The following is a 24,216-nucleotide window of genomic DNA, read 5'->3' as shown; positions in this document are numbered from 1 at the left end:
ACTGTTTCTGACAGGCCATCTCTGTCCCTATCAGCCTACATGTTCGTTTGGGTGTTGTTTTTTGATTGGAGTACGTATTCTACTTTCAATTACCTTTCATTTGGTACCCATATTGCCCCAAATTTAGCAAAATTTTATGTTTTTGGGTTCCATAATGGAGCCTTCAAAATTTCGCTTAAATCGATTGACCCATCTCCGAGATCTGGGGTTTTTGAAAGTTGGGGGTTTTTGAAAATCAGGTAGCCTATATCCATCGGGGGATCAAATTCTACCATCTGTGAACATTTCTTGAAAACCTTATATACATCAATATCGAACAGATGTTATAAAATCCGCAGAGCTGGTAAATATTTGTCAATGGGACAAAAACCTCCAAGGAATCACGGGACTGAGATGGCTAAAAAGTAAAAACTCGCCTGTTTTGCGGGCGTAAAATACAGGAAATATTCAAGAGAATTGTAGAGCAAGCGACCTTGCAAGACCAGAAACTACCTTACACCCTCCAGTGGAACTGGTATCGGCGGATAAGACTTAAGTGAAATACCTGAAGAAATCCACTGTTCGCAGTTGTTGTCAATCACAGAAGTCTCATTCATCGTGTCCATGTACATTCGGGTCTCTGCTTCAGGCCTGTCTGCAGAAAGTGCGAGAACGTCGAAGGAGTAAGTCCGGATTAGGTTGGAATATGAGCGCTGCAAGATAATTGAAACGACATAAAAACAAAACCAACACAGAGAAAAAATTTTAGGGAACCAGGCGAATTGAGAAGAAACTTTCACGGGTGAGAGTATGGTCCAGTCAACCAGTTCATACCTCTACAGAACCCCAGAACGTCAAAAGGACAAAGCGTCTTCAGGGAATCCAGGCACGGAAAAAGCTGTTTACACAATATCCTATGTTTTCTCCTCACAATTGCGGGGCAAAAGGTGCTAGACCATCTCCAACCCCTTCTCGTCATTACATCACCTGCAGAAGTTTGCCTCTCCCTGCATCCTGAGCGACGTCAAAGACCAGTCAGGAATCCTATCAGCTGTCTGAAGTCCTGTTTCATCAGAGATCAATTATTTCGTAGCACAATTTGCGCCAAATGGCCATTCTTTCTTGGCCAGCTCGACGGCCGCCTTGTGCCTCGTCGCACCTAGATGGTCTTCGCATGCTTCGAAGAAGCTTATTATATCTTCTAACCAGATTTCGTTCGAATCGAAATCTTCTCCAATTCCTTCAGGGCAGCGATGGTCTCCACCATCCAGAAGCCTATGTGATTTCCTTATTCCGAGGAATTCAATGAAGACTTATACTTAGATCCCTCCATGCATACAGTAAGTTCCGGTGTACCCCCAGAACAGAGATCCCATCTCTGGAAAATTACGTCTGATACGTATAATACGCCAAAGGAGAGCCGGGCGCTCCAAACATTCAGGTGCAATGGCTCGAAAATGTACCAAACCAGACAGCCAGGTGCCACACTAGCCATCCATAGGTTTGGTTAGGTTAAAGTGGCAGTCTGCCATAACAGTCACTTAGGCGCTTTCGTCCAATATGATACCCACAGAAACAGGAGAAGGAAGAAGCTAGAAGGCACTACAAGATTCCTACCGTTAAACCATCTAGATCGCAGATAATCCCAACAACTTGCGAATATTCACATCCGCTACATCAGACAAGTTCCAAAAAAATGAGAACCTAAAGTGGAACTCCTTCTGACTACCATTGTATATTCCTTGACAGCGTATGTAGCCGATTAGGTCGTGAAGGGCTGTTTCAGTGGACTTGCCTTTACCATATGCATGCTGTTACCGTGACAGGCGATCTCCAGGGATCTTCGCTTTCGTATGGTGCGGTTTTCCTGCTTTGGGAATAGAGCAGAGTTTATCTCTCTAAGCCAAGGAGCCAGTCTATAGGACACAGCCTGCAATTCAACCGGTAATTCATCATCAGGGCCTGGCGACTTAAAGGAGTCGAAACTTTTTATCGTCCAAAGGATTTGCGACTCAGATACAATTTCCTCAATAACCTCCGATGAATGAATACCAGTGGCAACCCCTTCTAGAGCCAAATTTTTTGTTTGAGAGTTTCCCGGGAAGTGTGTGTCAACGAGTAGTTCTAGTGTTTTCTCACTAGACATTGTCCATGCGTTCTCTGACTTCTGAATATACCCCTCCGTAATAGATCTTGAGGACAGAATCGTCCTTAGTCTAGAGGCCTCAGATGTATCCTCCACGGAGCTGCAGAATTCTACCCAGGATTTGTTCTGAGCATTTTTCAGGTCGCCCCTATATTTTCTTAACTCAGCCTTACAGACGTCCAATAGCGTGGTGCCCTTGTGGCTTTCGGCCTGTTGAAGAGTTTTCTTCAGGCCTTCCTTAGACCAACCCGTTCTAGCGATTACCACTGCGGTCGCTTTTTGCCTCTTGACATGCTGACACAAGCTAGGACATGCTGACACAAGCGAGTCATTGAAGTCTTTTTGATCCGCTTGACCGTTATGTCTATATCCTCCGTAGTTTCCACTTCCTTTTCTGGTCTAGAAGGGAAAGTCGTACAGAGAGTGTGCCGAAATCTATACCAATTCGTCTTTCTTCTTTTAAGCCGAGGACCATTTCCATTGAGGCCAGCCAGTAATGAGACTTATTTATTTCAAGGCTGTCTTCTATTGAGTCTTCATTGCTTAGAATACAAGCTCTGCGTCTCCCATGCCCCGTAACCTTGAGTAGTTTAAATCGAGGAATTCTTAGTCTACGAACCACGTTAAATCCTCCCGCCATCAGAAGAACCTTTAGTGCTGCCTTAAAATGGTGGAGTTTTGTCTGCAAACCCGGACCATGGTCAGGATTCAGAATTTTCACCACTGTTGCTTAAGCCTCGTCTTCTGAGTCCGCCAGGAGTTCATCCTCACAAGATTCGTTCGATCATATCATGATGAGTTCCTTATGCATCCAGGTGCAGTTGAGATAGTAGTGAATCCACTCCTCCTCTGGACACCGGACACTTGCGGCGTGTACGATTCCTCCTTAGATACATCACTAGCTGCTGCTGTCGAATAACCTTTTGAGTTCTGTCCTTCCCCGCTGGCGCATACCTTGAGCCCAATCAAACCGATGCCTTCATCTCCTCCTCCGATCGTGGCAGGGGGACTTCCAGTCTCCTGCAATCTTCCAGACTTTAGAGATGTGGTCGATAGTTCCTAAGGCAAGTGTTCAGCAACAACTTTTGATTCATCTCCTGATTCTCCAATCCCACCGCGTCTTTAGACCTTCAGCTAAAGTTTGTATCGGCCCCGATACCAGCCTGCATCGTCCCAGACTGGAGGAGGCCCAGGTTATTCCGCAAGGACATCGGAGTATACTGATGACAGTCCATTGACTATCCCACTCCAATTGTCCCTAGATATGCAGTTCTCCCTTGTCGACAACTGCCATCCCCAAACTGTCCCTAGCGACATTAGCATAGGTTCTTGTACCCATATAACTATTATTCGCCTTAGTTCTTTTACGCTTGGGATACCCCCAGGTGAGCGCAGCCTTTTGGCTGACTGTGGTGCAGTTTCCGAATCTAACCGTGTAGCTGAGAACGATGCGCTTCTTATTATTCCAATCTCTTAAAGAGCTTATTGGTTTGCCAGAGAAGGCCGATGGCCGTCCGTCCGTCTGTCGAAAGCATGCTAACTTTCGAAGGAGTAAAGTAGCCGCTTGAAATTTTGCACAAATATTTCCTATACGTGTAGGTCGGTTGGGATTGTAAATGGGCTATATAGGTCCATTTTTTGATATAGCTGCCATATAAACCGATCTTGGATTTAGACTTCTTGAGCCACTAGAAGGCGGAATTCTTATCCGATCTTGCTAAAATTTTGCATGACGTGTTTTGTTACGAGTTCGAACAACTTTGCTAAGTATGGTGAACATCGGTTCATAACCTGATATAGCTGCCATATAAATCGATCTGGGGTCTTGACTTTTTGAGCTACTAGAGGGCGCAATTATTATCCGTTTCAGCTGAAATTTTGCATGAGGTGTTTTGTTATGACTTTCAGCAGCTGTGCTAAGTATGTTTCAAATCGGCTCATAATCTGAAATAGGTGCCATATAATCCGATCTGGGGCTTGACTTCTTGAGCCTCTACAGGGAGCAATTCCAATCCGATTTGGCTGAAATTTTGCACATAGTGTTTTGTTATGACTTCCAACAACTGTCTTACGAATGGTTCAAATTGGTCCATAACCTGATATAGCTGCGATATAAACCGATCAGGGATCTTGACTTCTTGAACCACTAGAGGGCGCAATTATTATCCGATTTAGCTGAAATTTTGTACAACGGCTTCTCCCATGACCTTTAACATACGAGTCGAATATGGTCTGAATCGGTTTATAGCCTAATATAGCTCCCATATAAACCGATCTCTTCTTCAGCCCCTAAAGTGCGCAATTCTGACTAGATTTGGCTGAAATTTTTTGCAAATAACGCTTTTTGAGATAAAAATTAGAAATTAACTCATGGAAGTCAAATAAGGTTTTGTGAAAAATTTCCATTGCTTACGATCTACATACCCAACTTTGAAGCAAAAATCCGACTTTCTGCGAAAACTGATGATATTTAGATAATTTTTTATACAATTAACAGCAAATAAACATTGATTGACAATACTTTGAATGTATTTACTCATATGTCCTTAAATTGTTAGCATTAGCAGCAGTTGATTGCTATGTCATCATAGACTTTCACTGATTGTTGCCTTGAAGTCTATGTAAAACATTCAGTACAAATACATACACATCCACACCCAATTTGGACATATGCTAATTTCGGACATCTATAATTTAAGGGAAATTTCGAGTCCTTTGTCCACAAAAGTCTAGTTTATTATCGTTGCCACCATTGTTATAAATTGGTGTTTTGATATAAATACATATATATATATATATATATATGGGGTAAAGAGTGAAAATAATTAGTTCCCACACACATACCATACATTTCGGTTTTAGTCTCTTAGTAGAGGAATTGCATATTTGTACAAGTATGAACAACAGCGAACCTTTCCAAAAACTTTCGACTTTTAACGACTTTTCCATTACTTTGACAAATTTCATTTATAAATCACTTCATTTGAACAAAAGTTGCTGCACTCTGACATGAAGTGTTTTATTTACCCACATACAGTCACTTTAGCCTTCACAGTGATTAGGAAAAATCCTAATTATATTGAAAGGGCAGTAAAATTTTATTGGGACAATAGCTGTAGAATTCTAAAAAAACAACAATGAGATAATGACAGACATTCAGTAAAAAATTTTGTATATAATAAAAAAGTTGAATGAAATTGTATCAATAAAAAGTTTAATATGTTCACAATTTGAAATCATTTTTGTAATTCCGATTGAATTAATTTGTGCCAAACGGTGAGGTTAGGTTGTGAGACTCGAAATGTATTTTAGTCCATTGTGAAACCACAGGAACAGGAAAAAGAAGATGCCATCTATTGTAGTTCTTACTGCTGAACCAGCCAGACGGCTTTTCAAAGCCTAACGACATGCGAATGTTCAAAAATTGCAAGTTTTGCCCATGAACATTCCACTAAGGAATAGGGGCAAACTTCTCACATATTAATGAGTGCTGTCCGATTCAAGTTTAAGCTCAATGATAAGGGGCCTCCTTTTTATAGCCGAGTCCGAACGGAGTGCCACAGAGCGACACCTCTTTGGAGAGAAGTTTTACATGGCATAGTGCCTCACAAATGTCGCCAGCATTAGGAGGGGAAAACCACCGCTGAAAATTTTTTCTAATGGTCTCGCCAGGATTCGAACTCAAGCGTTAAGCGTCATAGGCGGACATGCTAACCTCTGCGCTAAGGTGGCCTGTTCGAATGGCGAATGTTCACATCCGCTAATTCAGACAGAAGCAAAGAGGAACTGCTTCTGCTTGACATTAAGGGTCATCCACAGCAGATTTTCAAAATTCTCTTCTTCCTTAACGTTCTCACAACTTAAGCGAAAATCGTTTCTTGCAACCTTTATTGTATCAACATGTTTTCACGATGAGTGAGACTTCTACTCTAGCGGATGACAGCAAAGGGATACACTTCTCCAAGTCTAAATTGAGCCACATAATTTTGAAGCGTTCAAATCCCGCACTTATTGAACATTTGTCATTCGTTACCTTTCGGGCATAATGCTGAATTCTTAGCTTACATGTCACTAGAGGCGTACCCACGGATTCCAATTCCCTTGGAGTATGTAAGGTAGCACCTAATATTCCAAAATCGCGGATATTAATCCGACCCATGCCACTTTGAAATACACCTACGCCACTGATCGGCTTGTTGTGCGTCAGATAATCTTACTAACTTTAAAGGTCAATAGAAGCAAAAGTACTTCAGTTATTGTTTTAATTCTTTTTTATTTTATTTGAGAATACAATATCCCAAATTAGTATACCCTTGTAAGAGTAGCGGAGTAGCTGCATGTGCGGCCGCGGGTAGTCAGCGATTTTCGAGAGGAGTGTCTCAGTGAGGAGTCAGGTGGCACTGGCTCTTAATTAAACATTGAGTGCCAATGATACTCGAGATGCCAAGGCGAGTTATTGGCGCCTTCAATTAACCAATGGCCAACATCAGCGTCTGTTCCCAGGTTAGGGCCGGCTGGAGGCGAGCGGCTCGCCACAACGAGGGAAACACGTGCAATCCCACAAAACCCATGCGGTTGGGGCGCTGGGCCAGTAACCCGCCCCCCAAAACTATAAGAACTACTATGAGAAACAAAGGATACTACCCGTGCTGTTATATGGTTCCGAAGCATGGGTAATTGTGAAAGCAGATGAGGCAGTGCTTGGAGTATTTGAGAGAAAGATTCTTAATAAAATATCTTATATATAAAAATCAATTTGTGTTTGTTTGTATGTATGTGTGTACCTTATAGACTCAGAAACGGCTGAACCGATTTTCTTGAAATTTTCACAGATGGTGCATAATGACCCCGTGGTGAAAATAGGGTACTACATTTTTTGATATCTGAAGGGGGGGTCGGACCCTCCCCCTTACCATAATTTTCAGAAACGCCAGCTCTCGGAGATAAGTGGTGCGATTTAAGCGAAATTTTGTGTGCTCTCATATAGTACCATAAAAATAAAAATTTGGTATCCAAATTTAGGATGGGGTACCTAGAGGGGGCGGCCCACCCTTAAACGTACCAAACATATATTTAGACCAATCACGACAATGTGGGACTCAAATGAAAGGTATTTAGGATAAGAAAACGTATCTGATATCCAATTGTCGAATCAAGTGCTAGGGGGACCACCCCAACCCCCCAAACACCCCTAAATCGAACTTATTTACCGACTATGGCAATATGGGACTCAAACGAAAGGTATTTTCGAGTAGAATACGAATCTGATATCCAAATGTAGGACCACGTTGGGGGTCCACCCCTTCTCCAAAACACCCCCCAAACAGGACTTATTTACTGACCATGGGAATATGGGGCTTAAATAAAAGGTATTTGAGTGTAGAATTAGAATCTGATATCCAAATATGAGACCAAGTGTTTGGGGGCCGCCTCTCCCCAAAAACCTCCCCCAAAGGGGACACATTTTCGACCATAGCCACATGGGGTTCATATGAGAGGTCTTTGGGAGTAAAGCACAAATCTGATATCAATATTCGGGAAAAGTGCCTATGGGGCCACCCCACCCCCACAACACCACCCAACCCCAAAACACCCCTAAATCGGACATATTTACCGATCATGGCAATATGGGACTCAAATGAAAGGTATTTGCGCTAGAATACGAATCTGATATCCAAATGTGGGATCACGTTTCTGGGGGTCCACCCCTTCCCCAAAACACCCCCCAAACTGGACTTATTGGGTTGCCCAAAAAGTAATTGCGGATTTTTTAAAAGAAAGCAAATGCATTTTTAATAAAACTTAGAATAAACTTTAATCAAATATACTTTTTTTACACTTTTTTCTAAAGCAAGCTAAAAGTAACAGCTGATAACTGATAGAAGAAAGAATGCAATTACAGAGTCACAAGCTGTGAAAAAATTTGTCAACGCCGACTATATGAAAAATCCGCAATTACTTTTTGGGCAACCCAATATTTACTGACCATGGGAATATGGGGCTTAAAAGTGTTTGGGACCAAGTGGGACCAAGTGTTTGTGGGGCCGCCTCTCCCCAATGGGGAAATTTACGACCATAACCATATGGGGCTCAAATGAAAGGTCTTTGGGAGTAAAGCACGAATGTGATATCAATATTTGGGAAAAGTGTCTATAGGGCCACACCACCCCCACATCACCACCCCCACAACACCAACCAAATAGTAAGTATTTACTGACTTTTGCTATATGAGGCTCAAATAAGAGGGTTTATAGAGGGAACACGAATCCGATATATATTCTCAAGGCCAACTCACTTATTGGCCTATCCCCCAAAACACCCCCAAGCCGGAACGTTTGCCGACTATGAAAATATGGGGCTCAAATTAAAGGTATTTGGGAGTAGGCAATGTTTCTGATATCAACATTAGGGACCTACTGTCTAGGGGACGTCCCACCACCATAACAACCCCCAAATAGGACGTATTTGCTCACCAAGACAATTTGGGTCGTAAAGAGAGTGCAACTAAATATCTATAGTTTTTATGACTTTTGCAATAAGGAGTTCAAATGAGATTTGAAAACGAATTTGATATCCAATTTTGAGGTAAATGGCAATATGGGGTTCAAATAAATGATATATATATATATGAGAATAGAGCACGTTGCTGATATATTTTCCGGGCTTAGTGTTTGGGCGACCACCCCAAAACACCCCTTAATAGGCCATATATACCGACCATGTCAATGTGGAGCTTAAATGAAAGGTATTGGGGGTAGAGCAAGAATTGATACCCACTTTCGGGACCAATTTTCTGGTGGTCAACCCCTTTCCCAAAATACCCCACAAACAGCAATTTTTCAGTTACCATCTCAAAATGAGGCTCATATAAAGGTATTTGGGAGTAAATTACGAATTTGATATCCAAATGTAGGACCATGTATTTAGGGAATCACCCCTTCCCCAAAACAACCCGCAAAGGGTAAAAATTTTTCGACCATGCCAATATGTGGTATTTAAGATTAGAAAGCGAATTTGATAACCTATTTTCGGCCATGTGTTTGGGGGACGCCTCATCGTGTAAACTCCCCTAGCAATATGGGGTTTAAATAAATGGTTTTTGAAAGAAGAGCACGATGCTGATATTTTTTCAGGACCAAGAAAACACCCCTAAATCAGATATCATGAGAGTAGCGGGCTGAAATAAAGTATTTTAAGAATGGAGTCCACCTTACATCCAAACTTAAATTTTTTTTTGTCAAATTTGTACTCTACTTTTAAATACCTTTCATTTGCCCAAAGGGATAAAAGTGTCCTGTTGGGTGTTGTTTTTAGAGGTGGGGGACCCCTCGACACTTATGGTGACATTTTAATGTCAAGTTCGTACTCTACTCTTGAATACCTTTCATTTGATACCCAATCGGGTAGGTTATGGTATGGGGCGTCCCCCAGGTTGTTTGACCCCAAAATTGCAACAATTTCGTGTTTTTGGGGTACCATAAGGTGTCATGCAAAATTTCGCTTAAATCGGTGCACCCCTCTCCGAAATCTGGTGTTTTTGAAAATGGGGGTATGGGGGAGGGTCCAAATGGTCCATCCCCTTAGTCCAATTTTGGCATACTCTTTCTAACATTGTCTTCCAATATGTCAACTGAAGCGGGTTTGTCTGTATAGACATGAGCCTTAACATAGACCCATAAAAAATAGTACAAAAGCATTAAATCGCACGATCTACCGGTCTCGAACGTGAAATACTTGCCTCTCAATAAGTTCATTGTTACGCGTGCTGTATGGCATGTGGCACCGTCTTGTTGCAACCGCATGTCATGCAAGTCAAGCTCTTGCATTTTGGTCAAAAAAAGTTGGATATCATCTCACGAAAGCATTCACCATTCACAGTTACGTTACGATTCGCAGAAGTACCAATGATGCCACCAGCCCATAAACCGTACCAAACTATGACTTTTTCTGGATGCATTGTTAGCTCTTGCAATGCTTTTGGCTGATCTTCACTCCAAAATCGACAATTCTGCTTACTTACGTACCCATTAAGCCAAAAATGAGCTTCGTCCATAAAATGGAAGAAGCGAGCGATGAACTTTCTTAACAGAGAACGCACTTTGATAATAAAATGCAATAATTTGCAAGGGTTGTTCGTTTGTGAGACGATTCATGGTTAAATTATAGACCAAACTGAAAATGTTTGACAATGAAACAAAACACGAAACGTGCGTGGGTTGTTTAAACCTGTGTTGTCAAAAAGATAATAGGTAAAAAATCACCCTATATAATAGATTCGATAAGCAGCTTAACCCTTTCTTTGATATTAGAACTACTCCATAACTGGTTGTTGTTGTTGTAGCAGTGTGTTGTGCACTGAGGCGGCAGCCCACCCTCATGGAGCACTCCATCGGGTCAATCCGGTACGTACAACCGGCTGCCATGGGATTTGCATTAGCATCACTTCCTACAATGAGGATATTTTTCCCTGCAGAAGCGGGTTTCTACCAGCAACTTAAGGCTTGAAGGCGGCATCTCCGAATCGTACGACATATATAGGGAAGCCAGCCAGTAATGAGACCTATAAATTTTAAGACTGGCAACTACTGAATCTTCTGTGCTTTGCGACGGCAGAAAAAACTTTTAGACTACTCTTTGCAAGATATACACACATACAATGTCCTATTTGAACTTATAGAGCCGTAGTTGTTAAAATGTTAACAAATAGGCTCGAAATTTGATATAGCTGCCATATAAACCGATCTTTGGTCTTGACTTTATGAGCTTCTAGAGGGCGAAATTATTATCCGATTTGGCTGAAATTTGTACTTCCAACAATTGTTCTATGTATGGTCTAAATCGGTATATAACCTAATATAACTGCAGTATAAACCGATTTTCCAGTTTGACTTTTTGAGCCTCTGGATGGCGCAATTATTACTCGATATGCCTGATATTTTGGAGGCAGTGTTTTTCTATGGCCGGTGTTTATAACCTACACCACTACTGTGGTACAGGGTATTATAGATTTGTGCATTTATTTGCAACGCTAAGGAGGAGGAGGGCTAGACCCATCGATAAGTAGACGGATAGGCTTAGAATCACTTTCTGATTCGATTTAGCTATGTCAGTCTGTCCGTCTGTCTGTCTGTCCATGTATTCTTGTAATCAAGGTATAGGTCGCATTTGTTGTCCGATTTTCACAAAATTTTGCATAAGTGTCTTTTTTGGTCCATGGACGAACGCTACTGATTTTGAAAAAAATCGCTCCAGATTTAGATATAGCTCCCATTTATATCTTTCATCCGATGTGCCCCTTTAAAGCTGTAGGACCACTATTTTGGTGAAATCTCTACAAAATTGGGCACGAAGTGCTTATTTTGGAGTCGCAATATGTGTGCAAAATTACATCTAAATCGGTTCAGATTTAGATATAGCTCCCTTAACGAAAGTTATATTTCGTTCGATTTGACCTATTAAGGCTGTAGAAGGTACAATTTTGTTCCTATCTTTATTAAATTTGGCACGAAGTGCATTTTGTAACGTCCCAATATGTGTGCAAAATTTCATCATAATTTGATCGGATTTATATATAGCTCCCATATATATCTTTCATCCTATATGGTCTTTTAAGGCTGTAGCAGACACAATTTTGGTCCGATCTTTACAAAATTTGGCATGTTTCATTCAACGTCCTCATATGTGTTCAAATTTTCATAAAAATCGGTCCAGATTTAGATATAGCTCCCATACATATTTTTCATCCGATATGGACTTTAAAGGCTGTAGAAACCACAATTTTGATCCGATCTTTACAATATTTCGCATGGGCCGTTTTATTCAACATCCTCATATGTGTGTAAATTTTCGTAAAAATCGGTTCAGATTTAGATATAGTTTCCATATATATATTTCATCCGATATGGCCTTTTAAGGCTGTAGAAGCCACAATTTTGGTCCGATCTTTATTCAACGTACGTTTTATTCAACGTCCTCATATGTGTGCAAATTTTCATAAAAATCGGTTCAGATTTAGATATCGTTCCCATATATATTTTTCATCCAATGTGGCCTTTTAAGGCTGTAGAAGCCACAATTTTGGTCCGATCTCTACAAAATTTTTCATAAGATGGTTTAATTGACATCCCAATATGTGTGCAAACTTTCATCAAAATCGATTTAGATAAAACTCTCCTATGTATCTTTTATGCGTTTCGACTTTTAAGGCTGTTGAAGCCACAATTTTCGTACCATCGTAAGAAAATCGTATAAGGTTCTATTCGATATTTCAATAGGTATGCAAAATTAAAGTCTGACTAAATTTGGATATATGTGCTATCTATTAAAAGTATTATGTATACTCGGTGGTGTAGGGTATTATATAGTCGGCTCCGCCCGACTTTTGGCATTCCTTACAGGTTTTCTATTCGAAAAAGTCATTTAAAGAACTTGACAAATGACAAAAATGATCGAACCTAGCACACTTTTACTTGTTTTCATTTCACTATTGGTTTTTGTTATCTTTATACCCCTCTACTTTGGTAATGAGGGTATACCATGTTAACGACCTTTTTGTTTGTATTTATTGGATACTACCTTTTGCTGCTTGTGTCTAAGAAATTGATTAATAATAAATGAAATTGTTTGCTTGAATTCATAGTTAAAATATTTCAACCAGGACTTGTGTTGCTCAAATTTTGAATCGCTATTTCTTTCGAACTCAAACTATTCTTTCACCTTAATGTCTGTCCAGCATAAAGAAGACTTCATAAAGGATAAGCGAGGAATTCCCTATAATACAATATTTACACCTTTTAGGTTGTAACATGCACATGCCCCGGGTATCGCATGTCTTGCTGCCACTTTACTATGCCTCAGACTTTGTTGCGTACTGCTTTTACATCGATAGACCATTTGTTTGTATTTATGATAAAAGATTAGATCTGCCTTAAGGACTTTGCCATGGCTGCCATGAAAAAGTGTTTGGTGGAAAAAAAGTAACAAAACTCGCAGATTGAAAGCATTCAAAAATTACACCAGGAGAGAAAAATTTTCATTGCTACCCGCTTTTTCTCCCACTGCCATTTTCTATTGTTTCTTTTTTGCGAAATATAACCTTCTGGAGTAAACTCAAGTTTGTTGATATTGACCTTTGGCTACTGGAGGGAAATGTGCTTGTTGTTTGAAGGGAAATGTGCGTGTTGTTTGAAGCATTCATTTATTATTGGGCTTACTTAAAGGTAATGGTGACTTAAGTATATAACTAAGAATAGCTATGGCGATGACAAACAAGAGTATAAAATTCCCTCCTCTGATTTCTCACAGTGTTCACAAATTGGTTTTCTCGTGACAAAAATATTTTTGTATGAAAAGAGTAAAAGGGCCCGACTCCTTCTTGATACCAAATACCACGGATTCTGCTATAAATTTGAAATTCACCATCCATCAACCATCTTCATCTTACAGCAACTTAACATCATATATTTAAAATTTTAATTTCAATTTGAAGATTTCAAATCTGGGTTAGTTTCAGTTTTTTAGGGTCTCAAAAAGTAACATACATACATACTTTAAAACATACAGCTTACTGGCTTAGGTGTAGAGTTGGGTAGTTCCGGATTGAACTAGTTCATTGGAACTTATCCAAAGAGATGGAAATAGTTCCATCTCTTTCTTTCATATGGTTAGGTTTGGTTAGGTTGAAAAGAGGGTGCAGATATTAATCCGCCCCATGCCACTATAGACATACATCTAAGCCAGTAATCGGCTTGTTGTGCGCTCTAAAAACTATAAAAACTATAAAAAACCCCCATATATACCGATCTGCCGATTAAAGGTCTAAGGCCCATAAAAGCCACATTTATTTACATCCTTGTTTAATATGGTCTTGATCGGTCCAGATTTAGATATAGCTGCCATATAGACCGATCTCTCGATTTTGGGTCTTTGGCCCATAAAAGGCGCATTTATTATTCATTCAATTCAAATGGGTTCAGATTTGGATATAGCTGCTATATATACCTATCTCCCGATTTAAGGTTTCTATTCATATAAAAGGTGAATTTATTTGTAGTGGGACATTATAAAGAATATACATTAGACTGTCCCACTGTATAAGTGAGACAGTGGGACAGTCTAATGTATATTCTTTGTCGTCGTAAAAAGACGATCTATCCATGTCCGTCCCTGTATCTACTTAAATCGCGCTACAGTCTCTAAAAAATAAAATATTGAGCTAAAATTCTGCACAGATTCCTTTTTTGTCCATAAGCAGGTTAAGGTCGAAGATGACTATATCTTAATAAAGCCCCCATATACACCGATCTTCCGATTTAAGGTCTGAAGTCCATGAAAGAAGGACTTATTTCCCGATTTCACTTAAATTTGACACAGTGAGCTTTGTTAGGCCTCCATGCCGAGTATGGTTTAGATCGGGCCATTTTTTGGGTATAGCCCCCATATAGACCGATCTCCTGAATGAAGGTCTTCATTCATAAATAGCGTATTTATTACCTATTATTATGCAGATCGGCTCATATTTGGATATGTATAGTTGCCATATATACGGTTTTGAATCTATATAAGACCCATTTATTACTCCATTCTTTATTCTTTAATTTCTGTGTGTTGCTTTTGTGTAAGTTTTTCGCAGAATTGCAGTTTTCGACGCAACGTTCACAAAACAAAGCTCAACGCGCTGATTATGTTTTGGCCTTAAAGGTGGTTAGAATATGTAACAACTATGATCTTGCAAATGCAAATTTTGGCCATGAACATTCCACTAAGGAACAGGGGCAAACTTCTCACATATCAATGAGTGCAGTCCGATTCAAGTTTAAGCTCAATGATAGAAAGCCTCCTTTTTATAGCCGAGTCCGAACGGTGTGCCACAGTGCGACCCTCTTTCGAGAGAAGTTTTGCATGGCATAGTACCTCACAATTGTTGTCAGCATTAGGAGGGGAAAACCACCGCTGAAAGTTTTTTCAGCTGGTCTCGCCAGGATTCGAACCCAGACATTTAGCGTCATAGGCGGATATGCAAACCTCTGCGCTAAGCTGGCCTCCGATCTTATGATCTTAACATCTCCATTTATTATACTATAATATGTTAAGTATTCTATTACTAAATTCCTTTATTGATAGGATTATACTCCTTAACTAAATTTTCACACTAGTTACACTGTGCTCACACAAAATTTCTTCAACTTCTAACTTGATTTCTCCTATGAATTTCACACGAACAATTAAATATGATTAAGCAAACAGACCCACTATGAATAAAAGACGAAAAACCACGCCACCATTTCCGAGACAAACTTTCTTGACTAACTTTGTAGCTATCAGGGTAAGAAGAAATTTTCTCGTTGCATATTACTTACAGTGGTGGCCAAAACATATGCAACTGGTCTGGTTTCAACTGAAGACACAAATATGTAAACTTTGATTTCTTGAGCCCCTGGGGGCGCAATTTTTATCCGATTTGGCTGAAATTTTGCATGATACAACCTGATACAGCTCCCATATAAACCGATCTCCCTATTTTACTGCTTAAACATCTAGAAAGCGCTTTGGCTGAAATTTTGTACAACGGCTTCTACCATGACCTTCAACATATGTGTCAAATATAGTCTGAATCGGTCTGTAGCCTGATACAACTCCCATATGACCCGATTCCCCGATTTTACTTCTGGAGCCCCTATAGGGCGCAATTCTTATTCGAATTGGCTGACATTTTACACAATGACTTCTACTATGGTCTCCAACATTCAGTTCATGTATGGTCCGAATCGAATCTCCCGATTTGACTTCTTGAGCCCTTTGATCCGCAATGTTTGTCCGATTTGGCTGAAATTTTGAACGTTGTGTTCTGTTATGACTTTTAACAACTGTGCTAAGTACGGTCCGAATCGGTATATAACCTGATATTGCTCCCATGTAAACCGGTCTTTCGATCATCCTTGTTCAGTTCCTAGAAGCTTTAATTTTTTTCGGTTTGACAAAAGGTGGGTTCCCAAGATTCGGTCCGGCCGACCATAGCACGCTTTTACTTGTTTTAATTACTTTAGGTATTTTTTAGATTTTTTTAGAAATTTTGTTGGAAGAGTTGATTTTAGTTTGTGGAATATTACTTTAAAGAAGCTTCCTTATCCATCCATTGGTATACATTTCGAAATGTGGCTGAGCTAGCTCTCATTTTTTGTTGTTGCTCTACTAAAGTGCACATCACTGGCATGACCTTTTGTATCTTAAATTAGAGAAAAAAAGTTATTTCTCTAACATTCCCTTCATAATTAAGCAGCAGTCATTTTCAACAAACAACAGACTTTTCAGCAGTCAGCCTGCTACTCTAAAATTGCAGTACAACTGCTGTAATAGCAGAATAGCACAATAGTAGCAAAATTTACTATTAATATTCAGCAGACAGTGTTTGCTATTCTCAGTTAACTTTTATCCAAGAGTCTACAAATCCAGTCATTTCGTTTGTAACACCTCGAAATATTCATCTAAGACCCCATAAAGTATACATATTCTTGATAGTCTCGACGTTCTGAGACAGTCCTGCCATGTCCGTTCGTCCGTCTGTCGAAATCACGATAGCGGTCGAGCGCATAAATCTAGCCGCTTAAAATTTTGACAGATACTTAATTGTGACGTAAGTCGTTGGGGATTGCAAATGGGCCATATCGGTTCAGATTTAGATATAGCTCCCATATAAACCGATCTCCCGATTCAACTCCTTGAGCCACTGGAAGCCGCAATTTTTGTCTGATTTGGCTGAAATTTTGAATGTAGTGTTCTGTTATGACTTTCAACAACTGTCGGGATCGGTATATAACATGTAGTGTTCTGTTATGATGACCAATAACTGTGTCAAGAACGGTATAAATCGGTTCATAACCTGATATAGCTCTCATATAATCCGATCTCCTGATTTGAGTTCTTGAGCCCTTACAAGTCGCAATTTTTGTCCGATTAGGCTGAAATTTTGAATGTAGTGTTCTGTTATGACTTTCAACAACTGTCGGGATCGGTATATAATCCGATATAGTTCCCATATAACCCGATCTCCTTATTTGAGTCTTAAGCCCTTCAAGTCGAAATTTTTGTTCGATTTGACTTCCAACAACCGTGACAACAACCCATATAAACCGATCTCCCGATTTGGGTTCTTGAGCCCTTACAAGACGCAATTTTTGTCCGATTTGGCTGAAATTTTGCATGTAGTGTTCTGTTATGACTTCCAACAACTGTGATAACAACGGTCCGAATCTGTATAACCTAAAAGAGCTCCCATATAAACCGTGCTAAGTACGGTCTAAATCGTGCTAAGTACGGTCTAAATCGTGCTAAGTACGGTCTATAACCTGATAAAGCTCGTATATAAACGGAACTTCCGATTTGGCTTCTTAAGTTCTTACAAGCCGCAATTTTTGTCCGATTTGGCTGAAAATTTGTTCTGTTATGACTTTCAACAACTGTGTCTAGTACGGTCCAAATCAGTCTATTACCTGATATAGCTCTTATGTAAACCGGTATCTCGATCATCCTTGTTCGGTTCCTAGAAGCTTTAATTTTTGATGGTTTGACAGAAGTTTGGTATGTAGAATGAAATGAACTACATTTATTTTGTATAAATTTTTAGCAGAATCCAAGATTCGGCCCGGCCACACTTAGCACGCTTTTATTTGTTTTTTATTGCCTTAATCTCCCAAAGGGGAGAGCTGCGGTCTATTTGACTATGAGAATGAATATCACTGGAGTGAAAAGTTTTACTGATTACAGAAAAGAAATTGCCAAGAGAAAAGAAATGTCCTGTTTGATAATCCTGTGAATAATCCTTTGGGAGCTAAATGAAAGATGAATGAAATCATTGACCAGCCTAATCGGCAACCATAGCGAGCAGATTTTTGTATTAATTCCAGAAGATTGTTATCCACCATTTGTTATAAATGACATGCTTGTTGCATATGTTTGGCCACCACTGTATATGTCTTGCCAAAACCCATACCCATACTTTCAAGCTGGCGCAAAACTCAAGTTCAAGCTAAACATTAGTGACTCAACGTTTGTCAAACTTCCTCTTCAAGGTTACAATTACGGGTTTCTCTCTTACAGAATTGGCAGTGCGGACACTTCGGAAATTGTGGCATCGAAATCTGCAGGAAGTGGCAGTGAACCTTCCACGCCAGAGGACAATATAAATGTGGTGGTACGTGTGAGACCACTGAATGAGAAGGAGAAGAGAGACAGACATGGCTCTATTCTGCAATTCCCGGGAAACGGCCAAATAATTGTGAGTTCTAAAAAACTATTTTTATGTTTTAAAGTAGGTTAGTATTAATGAAATTCTCTTTTTTGATAAACTAGATTGAAGCCAACAGTTCAGCCAAAAGTCGAAATCGTGAAAATGTTCGTGTATTTACTTACAATGTGGTCTTTGAGCCCGGAGCCACCCAAGACGATATTCTAGATTACTCCGGTATAAAACGAATAATTGAGATGGGAATCGAGGGTTTTAGTTGTACAGCATTCTGTTATGGCCAAACGGGTTCGGGTAAGACTCATACCTTAACCGGACCACCAGACTTGGTAAGTAATTTTCTTACCTTCTTCGATAGTTTTGCCAATAAAAAATGTCATTCAATCTATTATACTCTGAAAAAAAAAAGTTGGCCCAAAATTTAAGATTTTTCAGTTTTCGTAGGATTTTAGCAATGAAAACGAGCCAAAGAACCAAAACTTTAAAATAAAGATACTATCTTTAAATTTAATTTCCTATTTACTAACGGAGATTACCTTCCGTTTCAAATTTTGATCGCTGTTTGATTCTTATTTTACTTCAAAGATGACTTCCATTTTTTTTTTCAAAAATTCTTTTTTTAAACTTTTTTTTTAATTAAAAAATTAAAGACGATTCTATTTGTAAGGCTATTTTGCATCTTTAACTACGGTTCACTGTTATCTTGTCCCAAATTCAATTTCCATTTAAAACTTTTGTTTTGAATAACAAGACGCAAAGTTAAGGATTTGTTAACCTACCATTTATAATTAAAAATCTTTAATATAAAGGAAAATATTTTTCACCAAATGGAATGTTTTCTTAAAAAATTGGAAAATTGGTCATCTTTTAATTAAGTTTGCTAATCTTTGGCTCGAATCCTTAAAATGAGGACAAATTTTTTTCAGTGTACTCATTAGTTTGATTAATTTCAGAAGTAATAATGAATTTTTTTATATCATCAAGATATTTTATAGAGCAGAGTGATTTTGTTCACAATAATCTTTTTTATACTCTTAATTGCAGTTTATTGGAAAACCTAATCATAAAGATCCGCGTCATGGTCTCATCTTCCGCTCGTTTGTGTACCTCTTCCAATTGATCAAAAACCGTAAGGATATATCATTCGTATTAAAGGCCTCATTTATGGAAATCTATAATGAACGGGTAAGACTTCTCATTTCTAATGCATGCAATCAAATTAATAATAAATAATTTTATGTTTAAAATATGTATCAACGAAATATAAATTAAGAAGAAACTTTACACAAGGAATATGAAAATCGATTCAATTTAAGATGTAGCTCCCATATATAAGATATTTCAGACAATTTGTATTACAACATGTCAGTGCCGCTTTTTGGTTGGAAGGTATAACTATATCTGATAAGAGACTCATAGAATTTAGTTATCTAAACACAGAAATATAAGTTTGCAGTTGGAAATGCAAATCTTTCCATGAACATTTCACTAAGGAATAGAGGCAAACTTCTCACATATCACTAAGTGATGTCCGATTCATGTTTTAGCTCAATGATAAGGATCTTTCTTTTTAAAGTCGAGTCCGAACAGCGTGCCACAACACCTGTGACACCTATTTGCGGAGAAGTGTTTACATGGCATTGTACTTCATGAATGTTGCCAGCATTAGGAGGGCAGAACCACCGCCTAAAATTTTTCTCCGATAACCTCGCCAGGATTCGAATTCAGGAGTTCAGCGTCATTGGCGAACATGCTTACCTGTGCTCTACGGTGGCCGCCGTAGCCGATACATACGATTAAGCTTTGAGGGAAACCGTTGAAATTTTCTGATTGCTGGCGGTGGTTTCCTCCTTACTAATGCTCGCTACAATTGTGAAGTATCCTGCCATGTTAAAACTTCTATACCTTCTGGTGTTGCTATGCAGCACGCCGTTCGGACTATGCAATAAAAATGAGACACTTTGTCATTGAGCTTAAACATTAATCGGACTGCACTCCTTGATATAAGAAAAGTAGTTTTAGTGTATCAAAAATAGATTTTCGAGAGGAGAGTCCCAGTGAGGAGTCAGGGGGCCTGGGTCTTAATTAAATACTGAGTGCCAATGATACTCGAGATGACAAGGCGAGTTATTGGCGCCTTCAAATAACCAATGGCCAACATCAGCGTCTGTTCCCAGGTTAGGGGCGGCTGGCGGCGAGCGTCGGATCTTGGTCCAAGCGGCTCGCCACAATGAGGGATACGAGTGCAATCCCACAAAACCCATGCGGTTGGAGCGCTGGGCCAGTAACCCGCCCCCGGAAAACTGAGAACTACTATGAGAAACAAAGGAATAGTAAAAACGGATCCCCTCAACATTGACGACCCACGCAAACGAAAAAAGGACCATCAGCCTTATTTATGCCCATGGCCCGACGGAAGACAAAGACGAGCAAACCAAGGATATTTTCTACGAGTGCCTAGAGAGAGAATATGACCGCTGCCCCGCCCATGATATTAAAATCGTTCCGAGAGATTTTAATGCGAAAATAGGGAAGGAAGACATTTTTGGTCCCACAGTCGGAAAGTTAAGCCTCCACGAGATAACGTCCAGTAATGGGTTGAGCCTGATAGATTTCACCGCGGCAAAAAACATGGTAGTTAGTAGCACCAGATTTCAACATAAAAATATTCACAAAGCCCATGGCTGTCACCCGATCAAAACACGAGAAACCAAATTGATCACGTTGTGATAGATGGAAGGCATTCATCCAGCGTGTTAGATGTACGATCGATCCGTGGAGCGAATATAGATTCGGATCATTACCTCGTTGCAGCAAAGGTTCGCACCCGTTTGAACATGGCGAGGAAAGTACGATCTGACACAATACGTATCTGGGTACCGGAGGCCTCCTCCAAGAAACCCATGGTACGACCAAGAGTGTCGAGATGCTGCTGAAGCCAAGAATGCGACATATAGAGCAACCCTGCTATCAGTAGCAACGCGCCAGATGAAGGAGAGATATCGCGAGAAAAGGAGAGAGGAGAAACGTCTATTCCGCAGAAAGAAAAAGGAAATGGAAAGACGTGAGTGTGAGCGAATTGAGATGTACAGGAGTCCGAATGAAGTTCGGAAGTTCTACCAAAGAATTAAACACCAAACCGATGGCTTTGGTGCAGGCACATCCTCCTGCAGAGGCAAAGAAGGAAATCTGGTAACTGACACAGATAACATGCTGAGGATATGGAAAGAACATTTTACCCAACTGCTAGTGTCCGATGTTGGCGGCGAAGAGAATACCGCAGAACCAATTCCTGATGATGGTATAGAATGTTTACCTCCTAGTCAGAATGAGGTCCAAGTAGCAGTGACCCGACTGAAGAACAACAAGGCAGCAGGAGCCGAGATAATTGGGCCCTATCAATGCGGCTTTAGACCTGTCAAATCCACCCTAGACCAGATATTCACACTGCGCCAAATCCTGGAAAAGACCCGAGAAGGACAAATCAACACCTACCATCTCTTCGTTGACTACAAAGCCGCCTTCGATACTCCTTTACGTTCAAAGGTATTTCAAGCCATGTATGAGTTTGGAGCCCTGTAAAATTAATAAGACTCTGCAGGATGACGCTTGCTGATACGCGTTCCTCAGTAAGAATAGGAAAGAATCTCTCCGAACCATTTAATACCAAACGAGGTTTCAGACAAGGAGACAGCCTATCGTGTGATCTCTTTAACATTCTGCTGGAGAAGATTATACGAGATGCAAATGTGAATAGATATGGCACACTAATCACAAGAGAACACATGCTACTCGCCTATGCCGACGACATCGATATCATAGGTCGGTCACCGGAAGTAGTAACTGCAGCCTTTGAAAGAATCGAAAGAGAGTAAGTGAAAATGGGTCTGGCAGTAAATGGAGATAAGACGAAATGGATGGTTTCAACTCCCAAAAAGCCTTGCACAACCGAGCAGATAAAGAAAATGGAGAAAGTTGGGAACCACAACTTTGAGACAGTCAGTAACTTTATCTACCTCGGAACCGCCGTAACCGAAACGAATGACACCAGTTTTGAAATTAAGCGAAGAATAATACTGGCAAACAGATGCTACTTTGGACTAAGTAAGCAGTTTAGAAACAAGGCCACCTCTCGACAGACGAAGATTACACTATACAAGACACTGATACTACCCGTGCTGTTATATGGTTCTGAAGCATGAGTACTTGTGAAAGCAGTACTCATGCTTTAAGAGAAAGATTCTTCGTAAAATATATGGACCAATTTGCGTTAACGGAGAATAAAGGTGACGTATGAACCACGAGCTGTATGACGACGATAGCATAGTTACACGTATCAAAATACAACGGCTGCGTTGGCTAGGTCATGTTGTCAGAATGGATGAAGAAGGCAAACACGGTGGTACACGCAAACCGGGAAGACCAAAAGCCCGATGGAAAGATCAAGTTGTGGGAGACACCTCGAAACTTGGTGTCAGAGATTTTAGAATGAGCGCAGAAGATCGAGGCGCTTGGAACGCTATTGTACGTTCGGCTAGTGGAACAAATATTATGTCGTAGCCAATTAGCCAAGTAAAGTAAGTATATCAGTTTATTAACCGATTCGGATCGTACTCGGAACGAATGTTGTAAATCTGCAAAATTTCGGACAATCAGGTGAAAATTGAGGACTTCAGGCGCTCTATCAGTTTTTAGACCCATTTTGTTATTACTTAGCACGGATGTTGCAAGTCATAATTGAGGCCTTTAGGAGCTCAAGAAATCAAAATTGGGGATGCGTTTATATGAAGGCTACATCCAAATCTGAACCGTTATGGCCCATTTACAATACCCAACGTGCACCTAGTTTTACGTGTTGGGCCGCAATTGTGATTTCCATAGACAGACGGACGTTTACACTGCTCACTAAAACCGGATTTAGGGCTCTTGTCAGCTCATTTTATAAAGGGGAAATAGATGATTGAGCCATTAAAAGAAGTTCTATTGATCAGTGTAAAACCTAGTTTAAGATATTAGCCTTGTTGTAGGGGCACTAATGAAATACAAATTTTAAATAATTTTTTTATGAAATTGGTTCAGATTTAGATATAACTCCCATATATATGTTCGTCCGATTTTGACTAATATTGTGATAAATCGTTCATTTGGTTTCTTCACGAAATTTCGCACATAGGATTATCTTTGCGTTGAGATTACTTGTAAATTTCATAGAAATCGGTTCAAATTTTGATATAGCTCCCATATATAAGTACCATTCGATTTAGGTTAGGTTAGGTTTAAGTGGCAGTCTGCCATCAGACTCACTTAGACATTTGTGAACACAGGAACAGAAGAAGGAAGATGCCTTCTAGTTTCTACCGTTGAACCATCCAGATTGCTTTAAACAGCCCAACAACTTGTGAATGTCCACATCCGCTAAATCAGACAGGTTCTCAAAGAAATTCGAACCTAAAGTGGAACTACTTCTGACTGCCAATGCGGGACACACACACAGAAGGTGTTTTATTTTCCCTCCTTTTTCGATGTCCTCCCAACTTCTGCAGAAGTCGTTTCTGGCAAACTTCAGTCTGTCAGCAATGACTGCCAGTGACAGCAAAGCGGTAGACCTCTTCAAGTCTAGATATAGGCCACATAGTCTTGGACTGCTCACAGCCCCTCTTTGTGGCCATCTATCATTCGTTGTCCTTCGGGCCGGGTTTTAAACACTTAGCTTACATGTCGCTAGAGGCATACGCACAGATTCCAGTTTCCCTGGAATATGTAAGAAAGAAAAATATGTAAAAAAGTTTTACATGGCATACTACCTTACAAATGTTGCCAGCATTAGGAGGGGAAAACCACCGCTGAAAAT

At 39.9% G+C, this 24,216-nt stretch overlaps 1 protein-coding gene across 3 annotated transcripts in view; it reads left to right on the top strand.

Moving 5' to 3' along the window:
- The window catches only part of LOC106091628 (kinesin-like protein KIF12), an 82,395-nt gene that overhangs the window by 39,307 nt on the left and 18,872 nt on the right, over positions 1 to 24,216 (top strand). For all 3 annotated transcript variants that reach the window (XM_013258208.2, XM_013258207.2, XM_013258209.2), the window contains exons 2-4: positions 18,221 to 18,398; positions 18,473 to 18,694; positions 19,410 to 19,550. In XM_013258208.2, the coding sequence (XP_013113662.1) occupies positions 18,221 to 18,398; positions 18,473 to 18,694; positions 19,410 to 19,550 (541 nt within the window). The remainder of the gene's footprint in view (positions 1 to 18,220; positions 18,399 to 18,472; positions 18,695 to 19,409; positions 19,551 to 24,216) is intronic.

This window comes from Stomoxys calcitrans, chromosome 5 (assembly GCF_963082655.1).
Source record: "Stomoxys calcitrans chromosome 5, idStoCalc2.1, whole genome shotgun sequence".
NCBI classification, from domain to species: domain Eukaryota; kingdom Metazoa; phylum Arthropoda; class Insecta; order Diptera; family Muscidae; genus Stomoxys; species Stomoxys calcitrans.
Note: the sequence above shows the minus strand (reverse complement) of the source record. Positions and strands in the feature narration are given on the sequence as shown.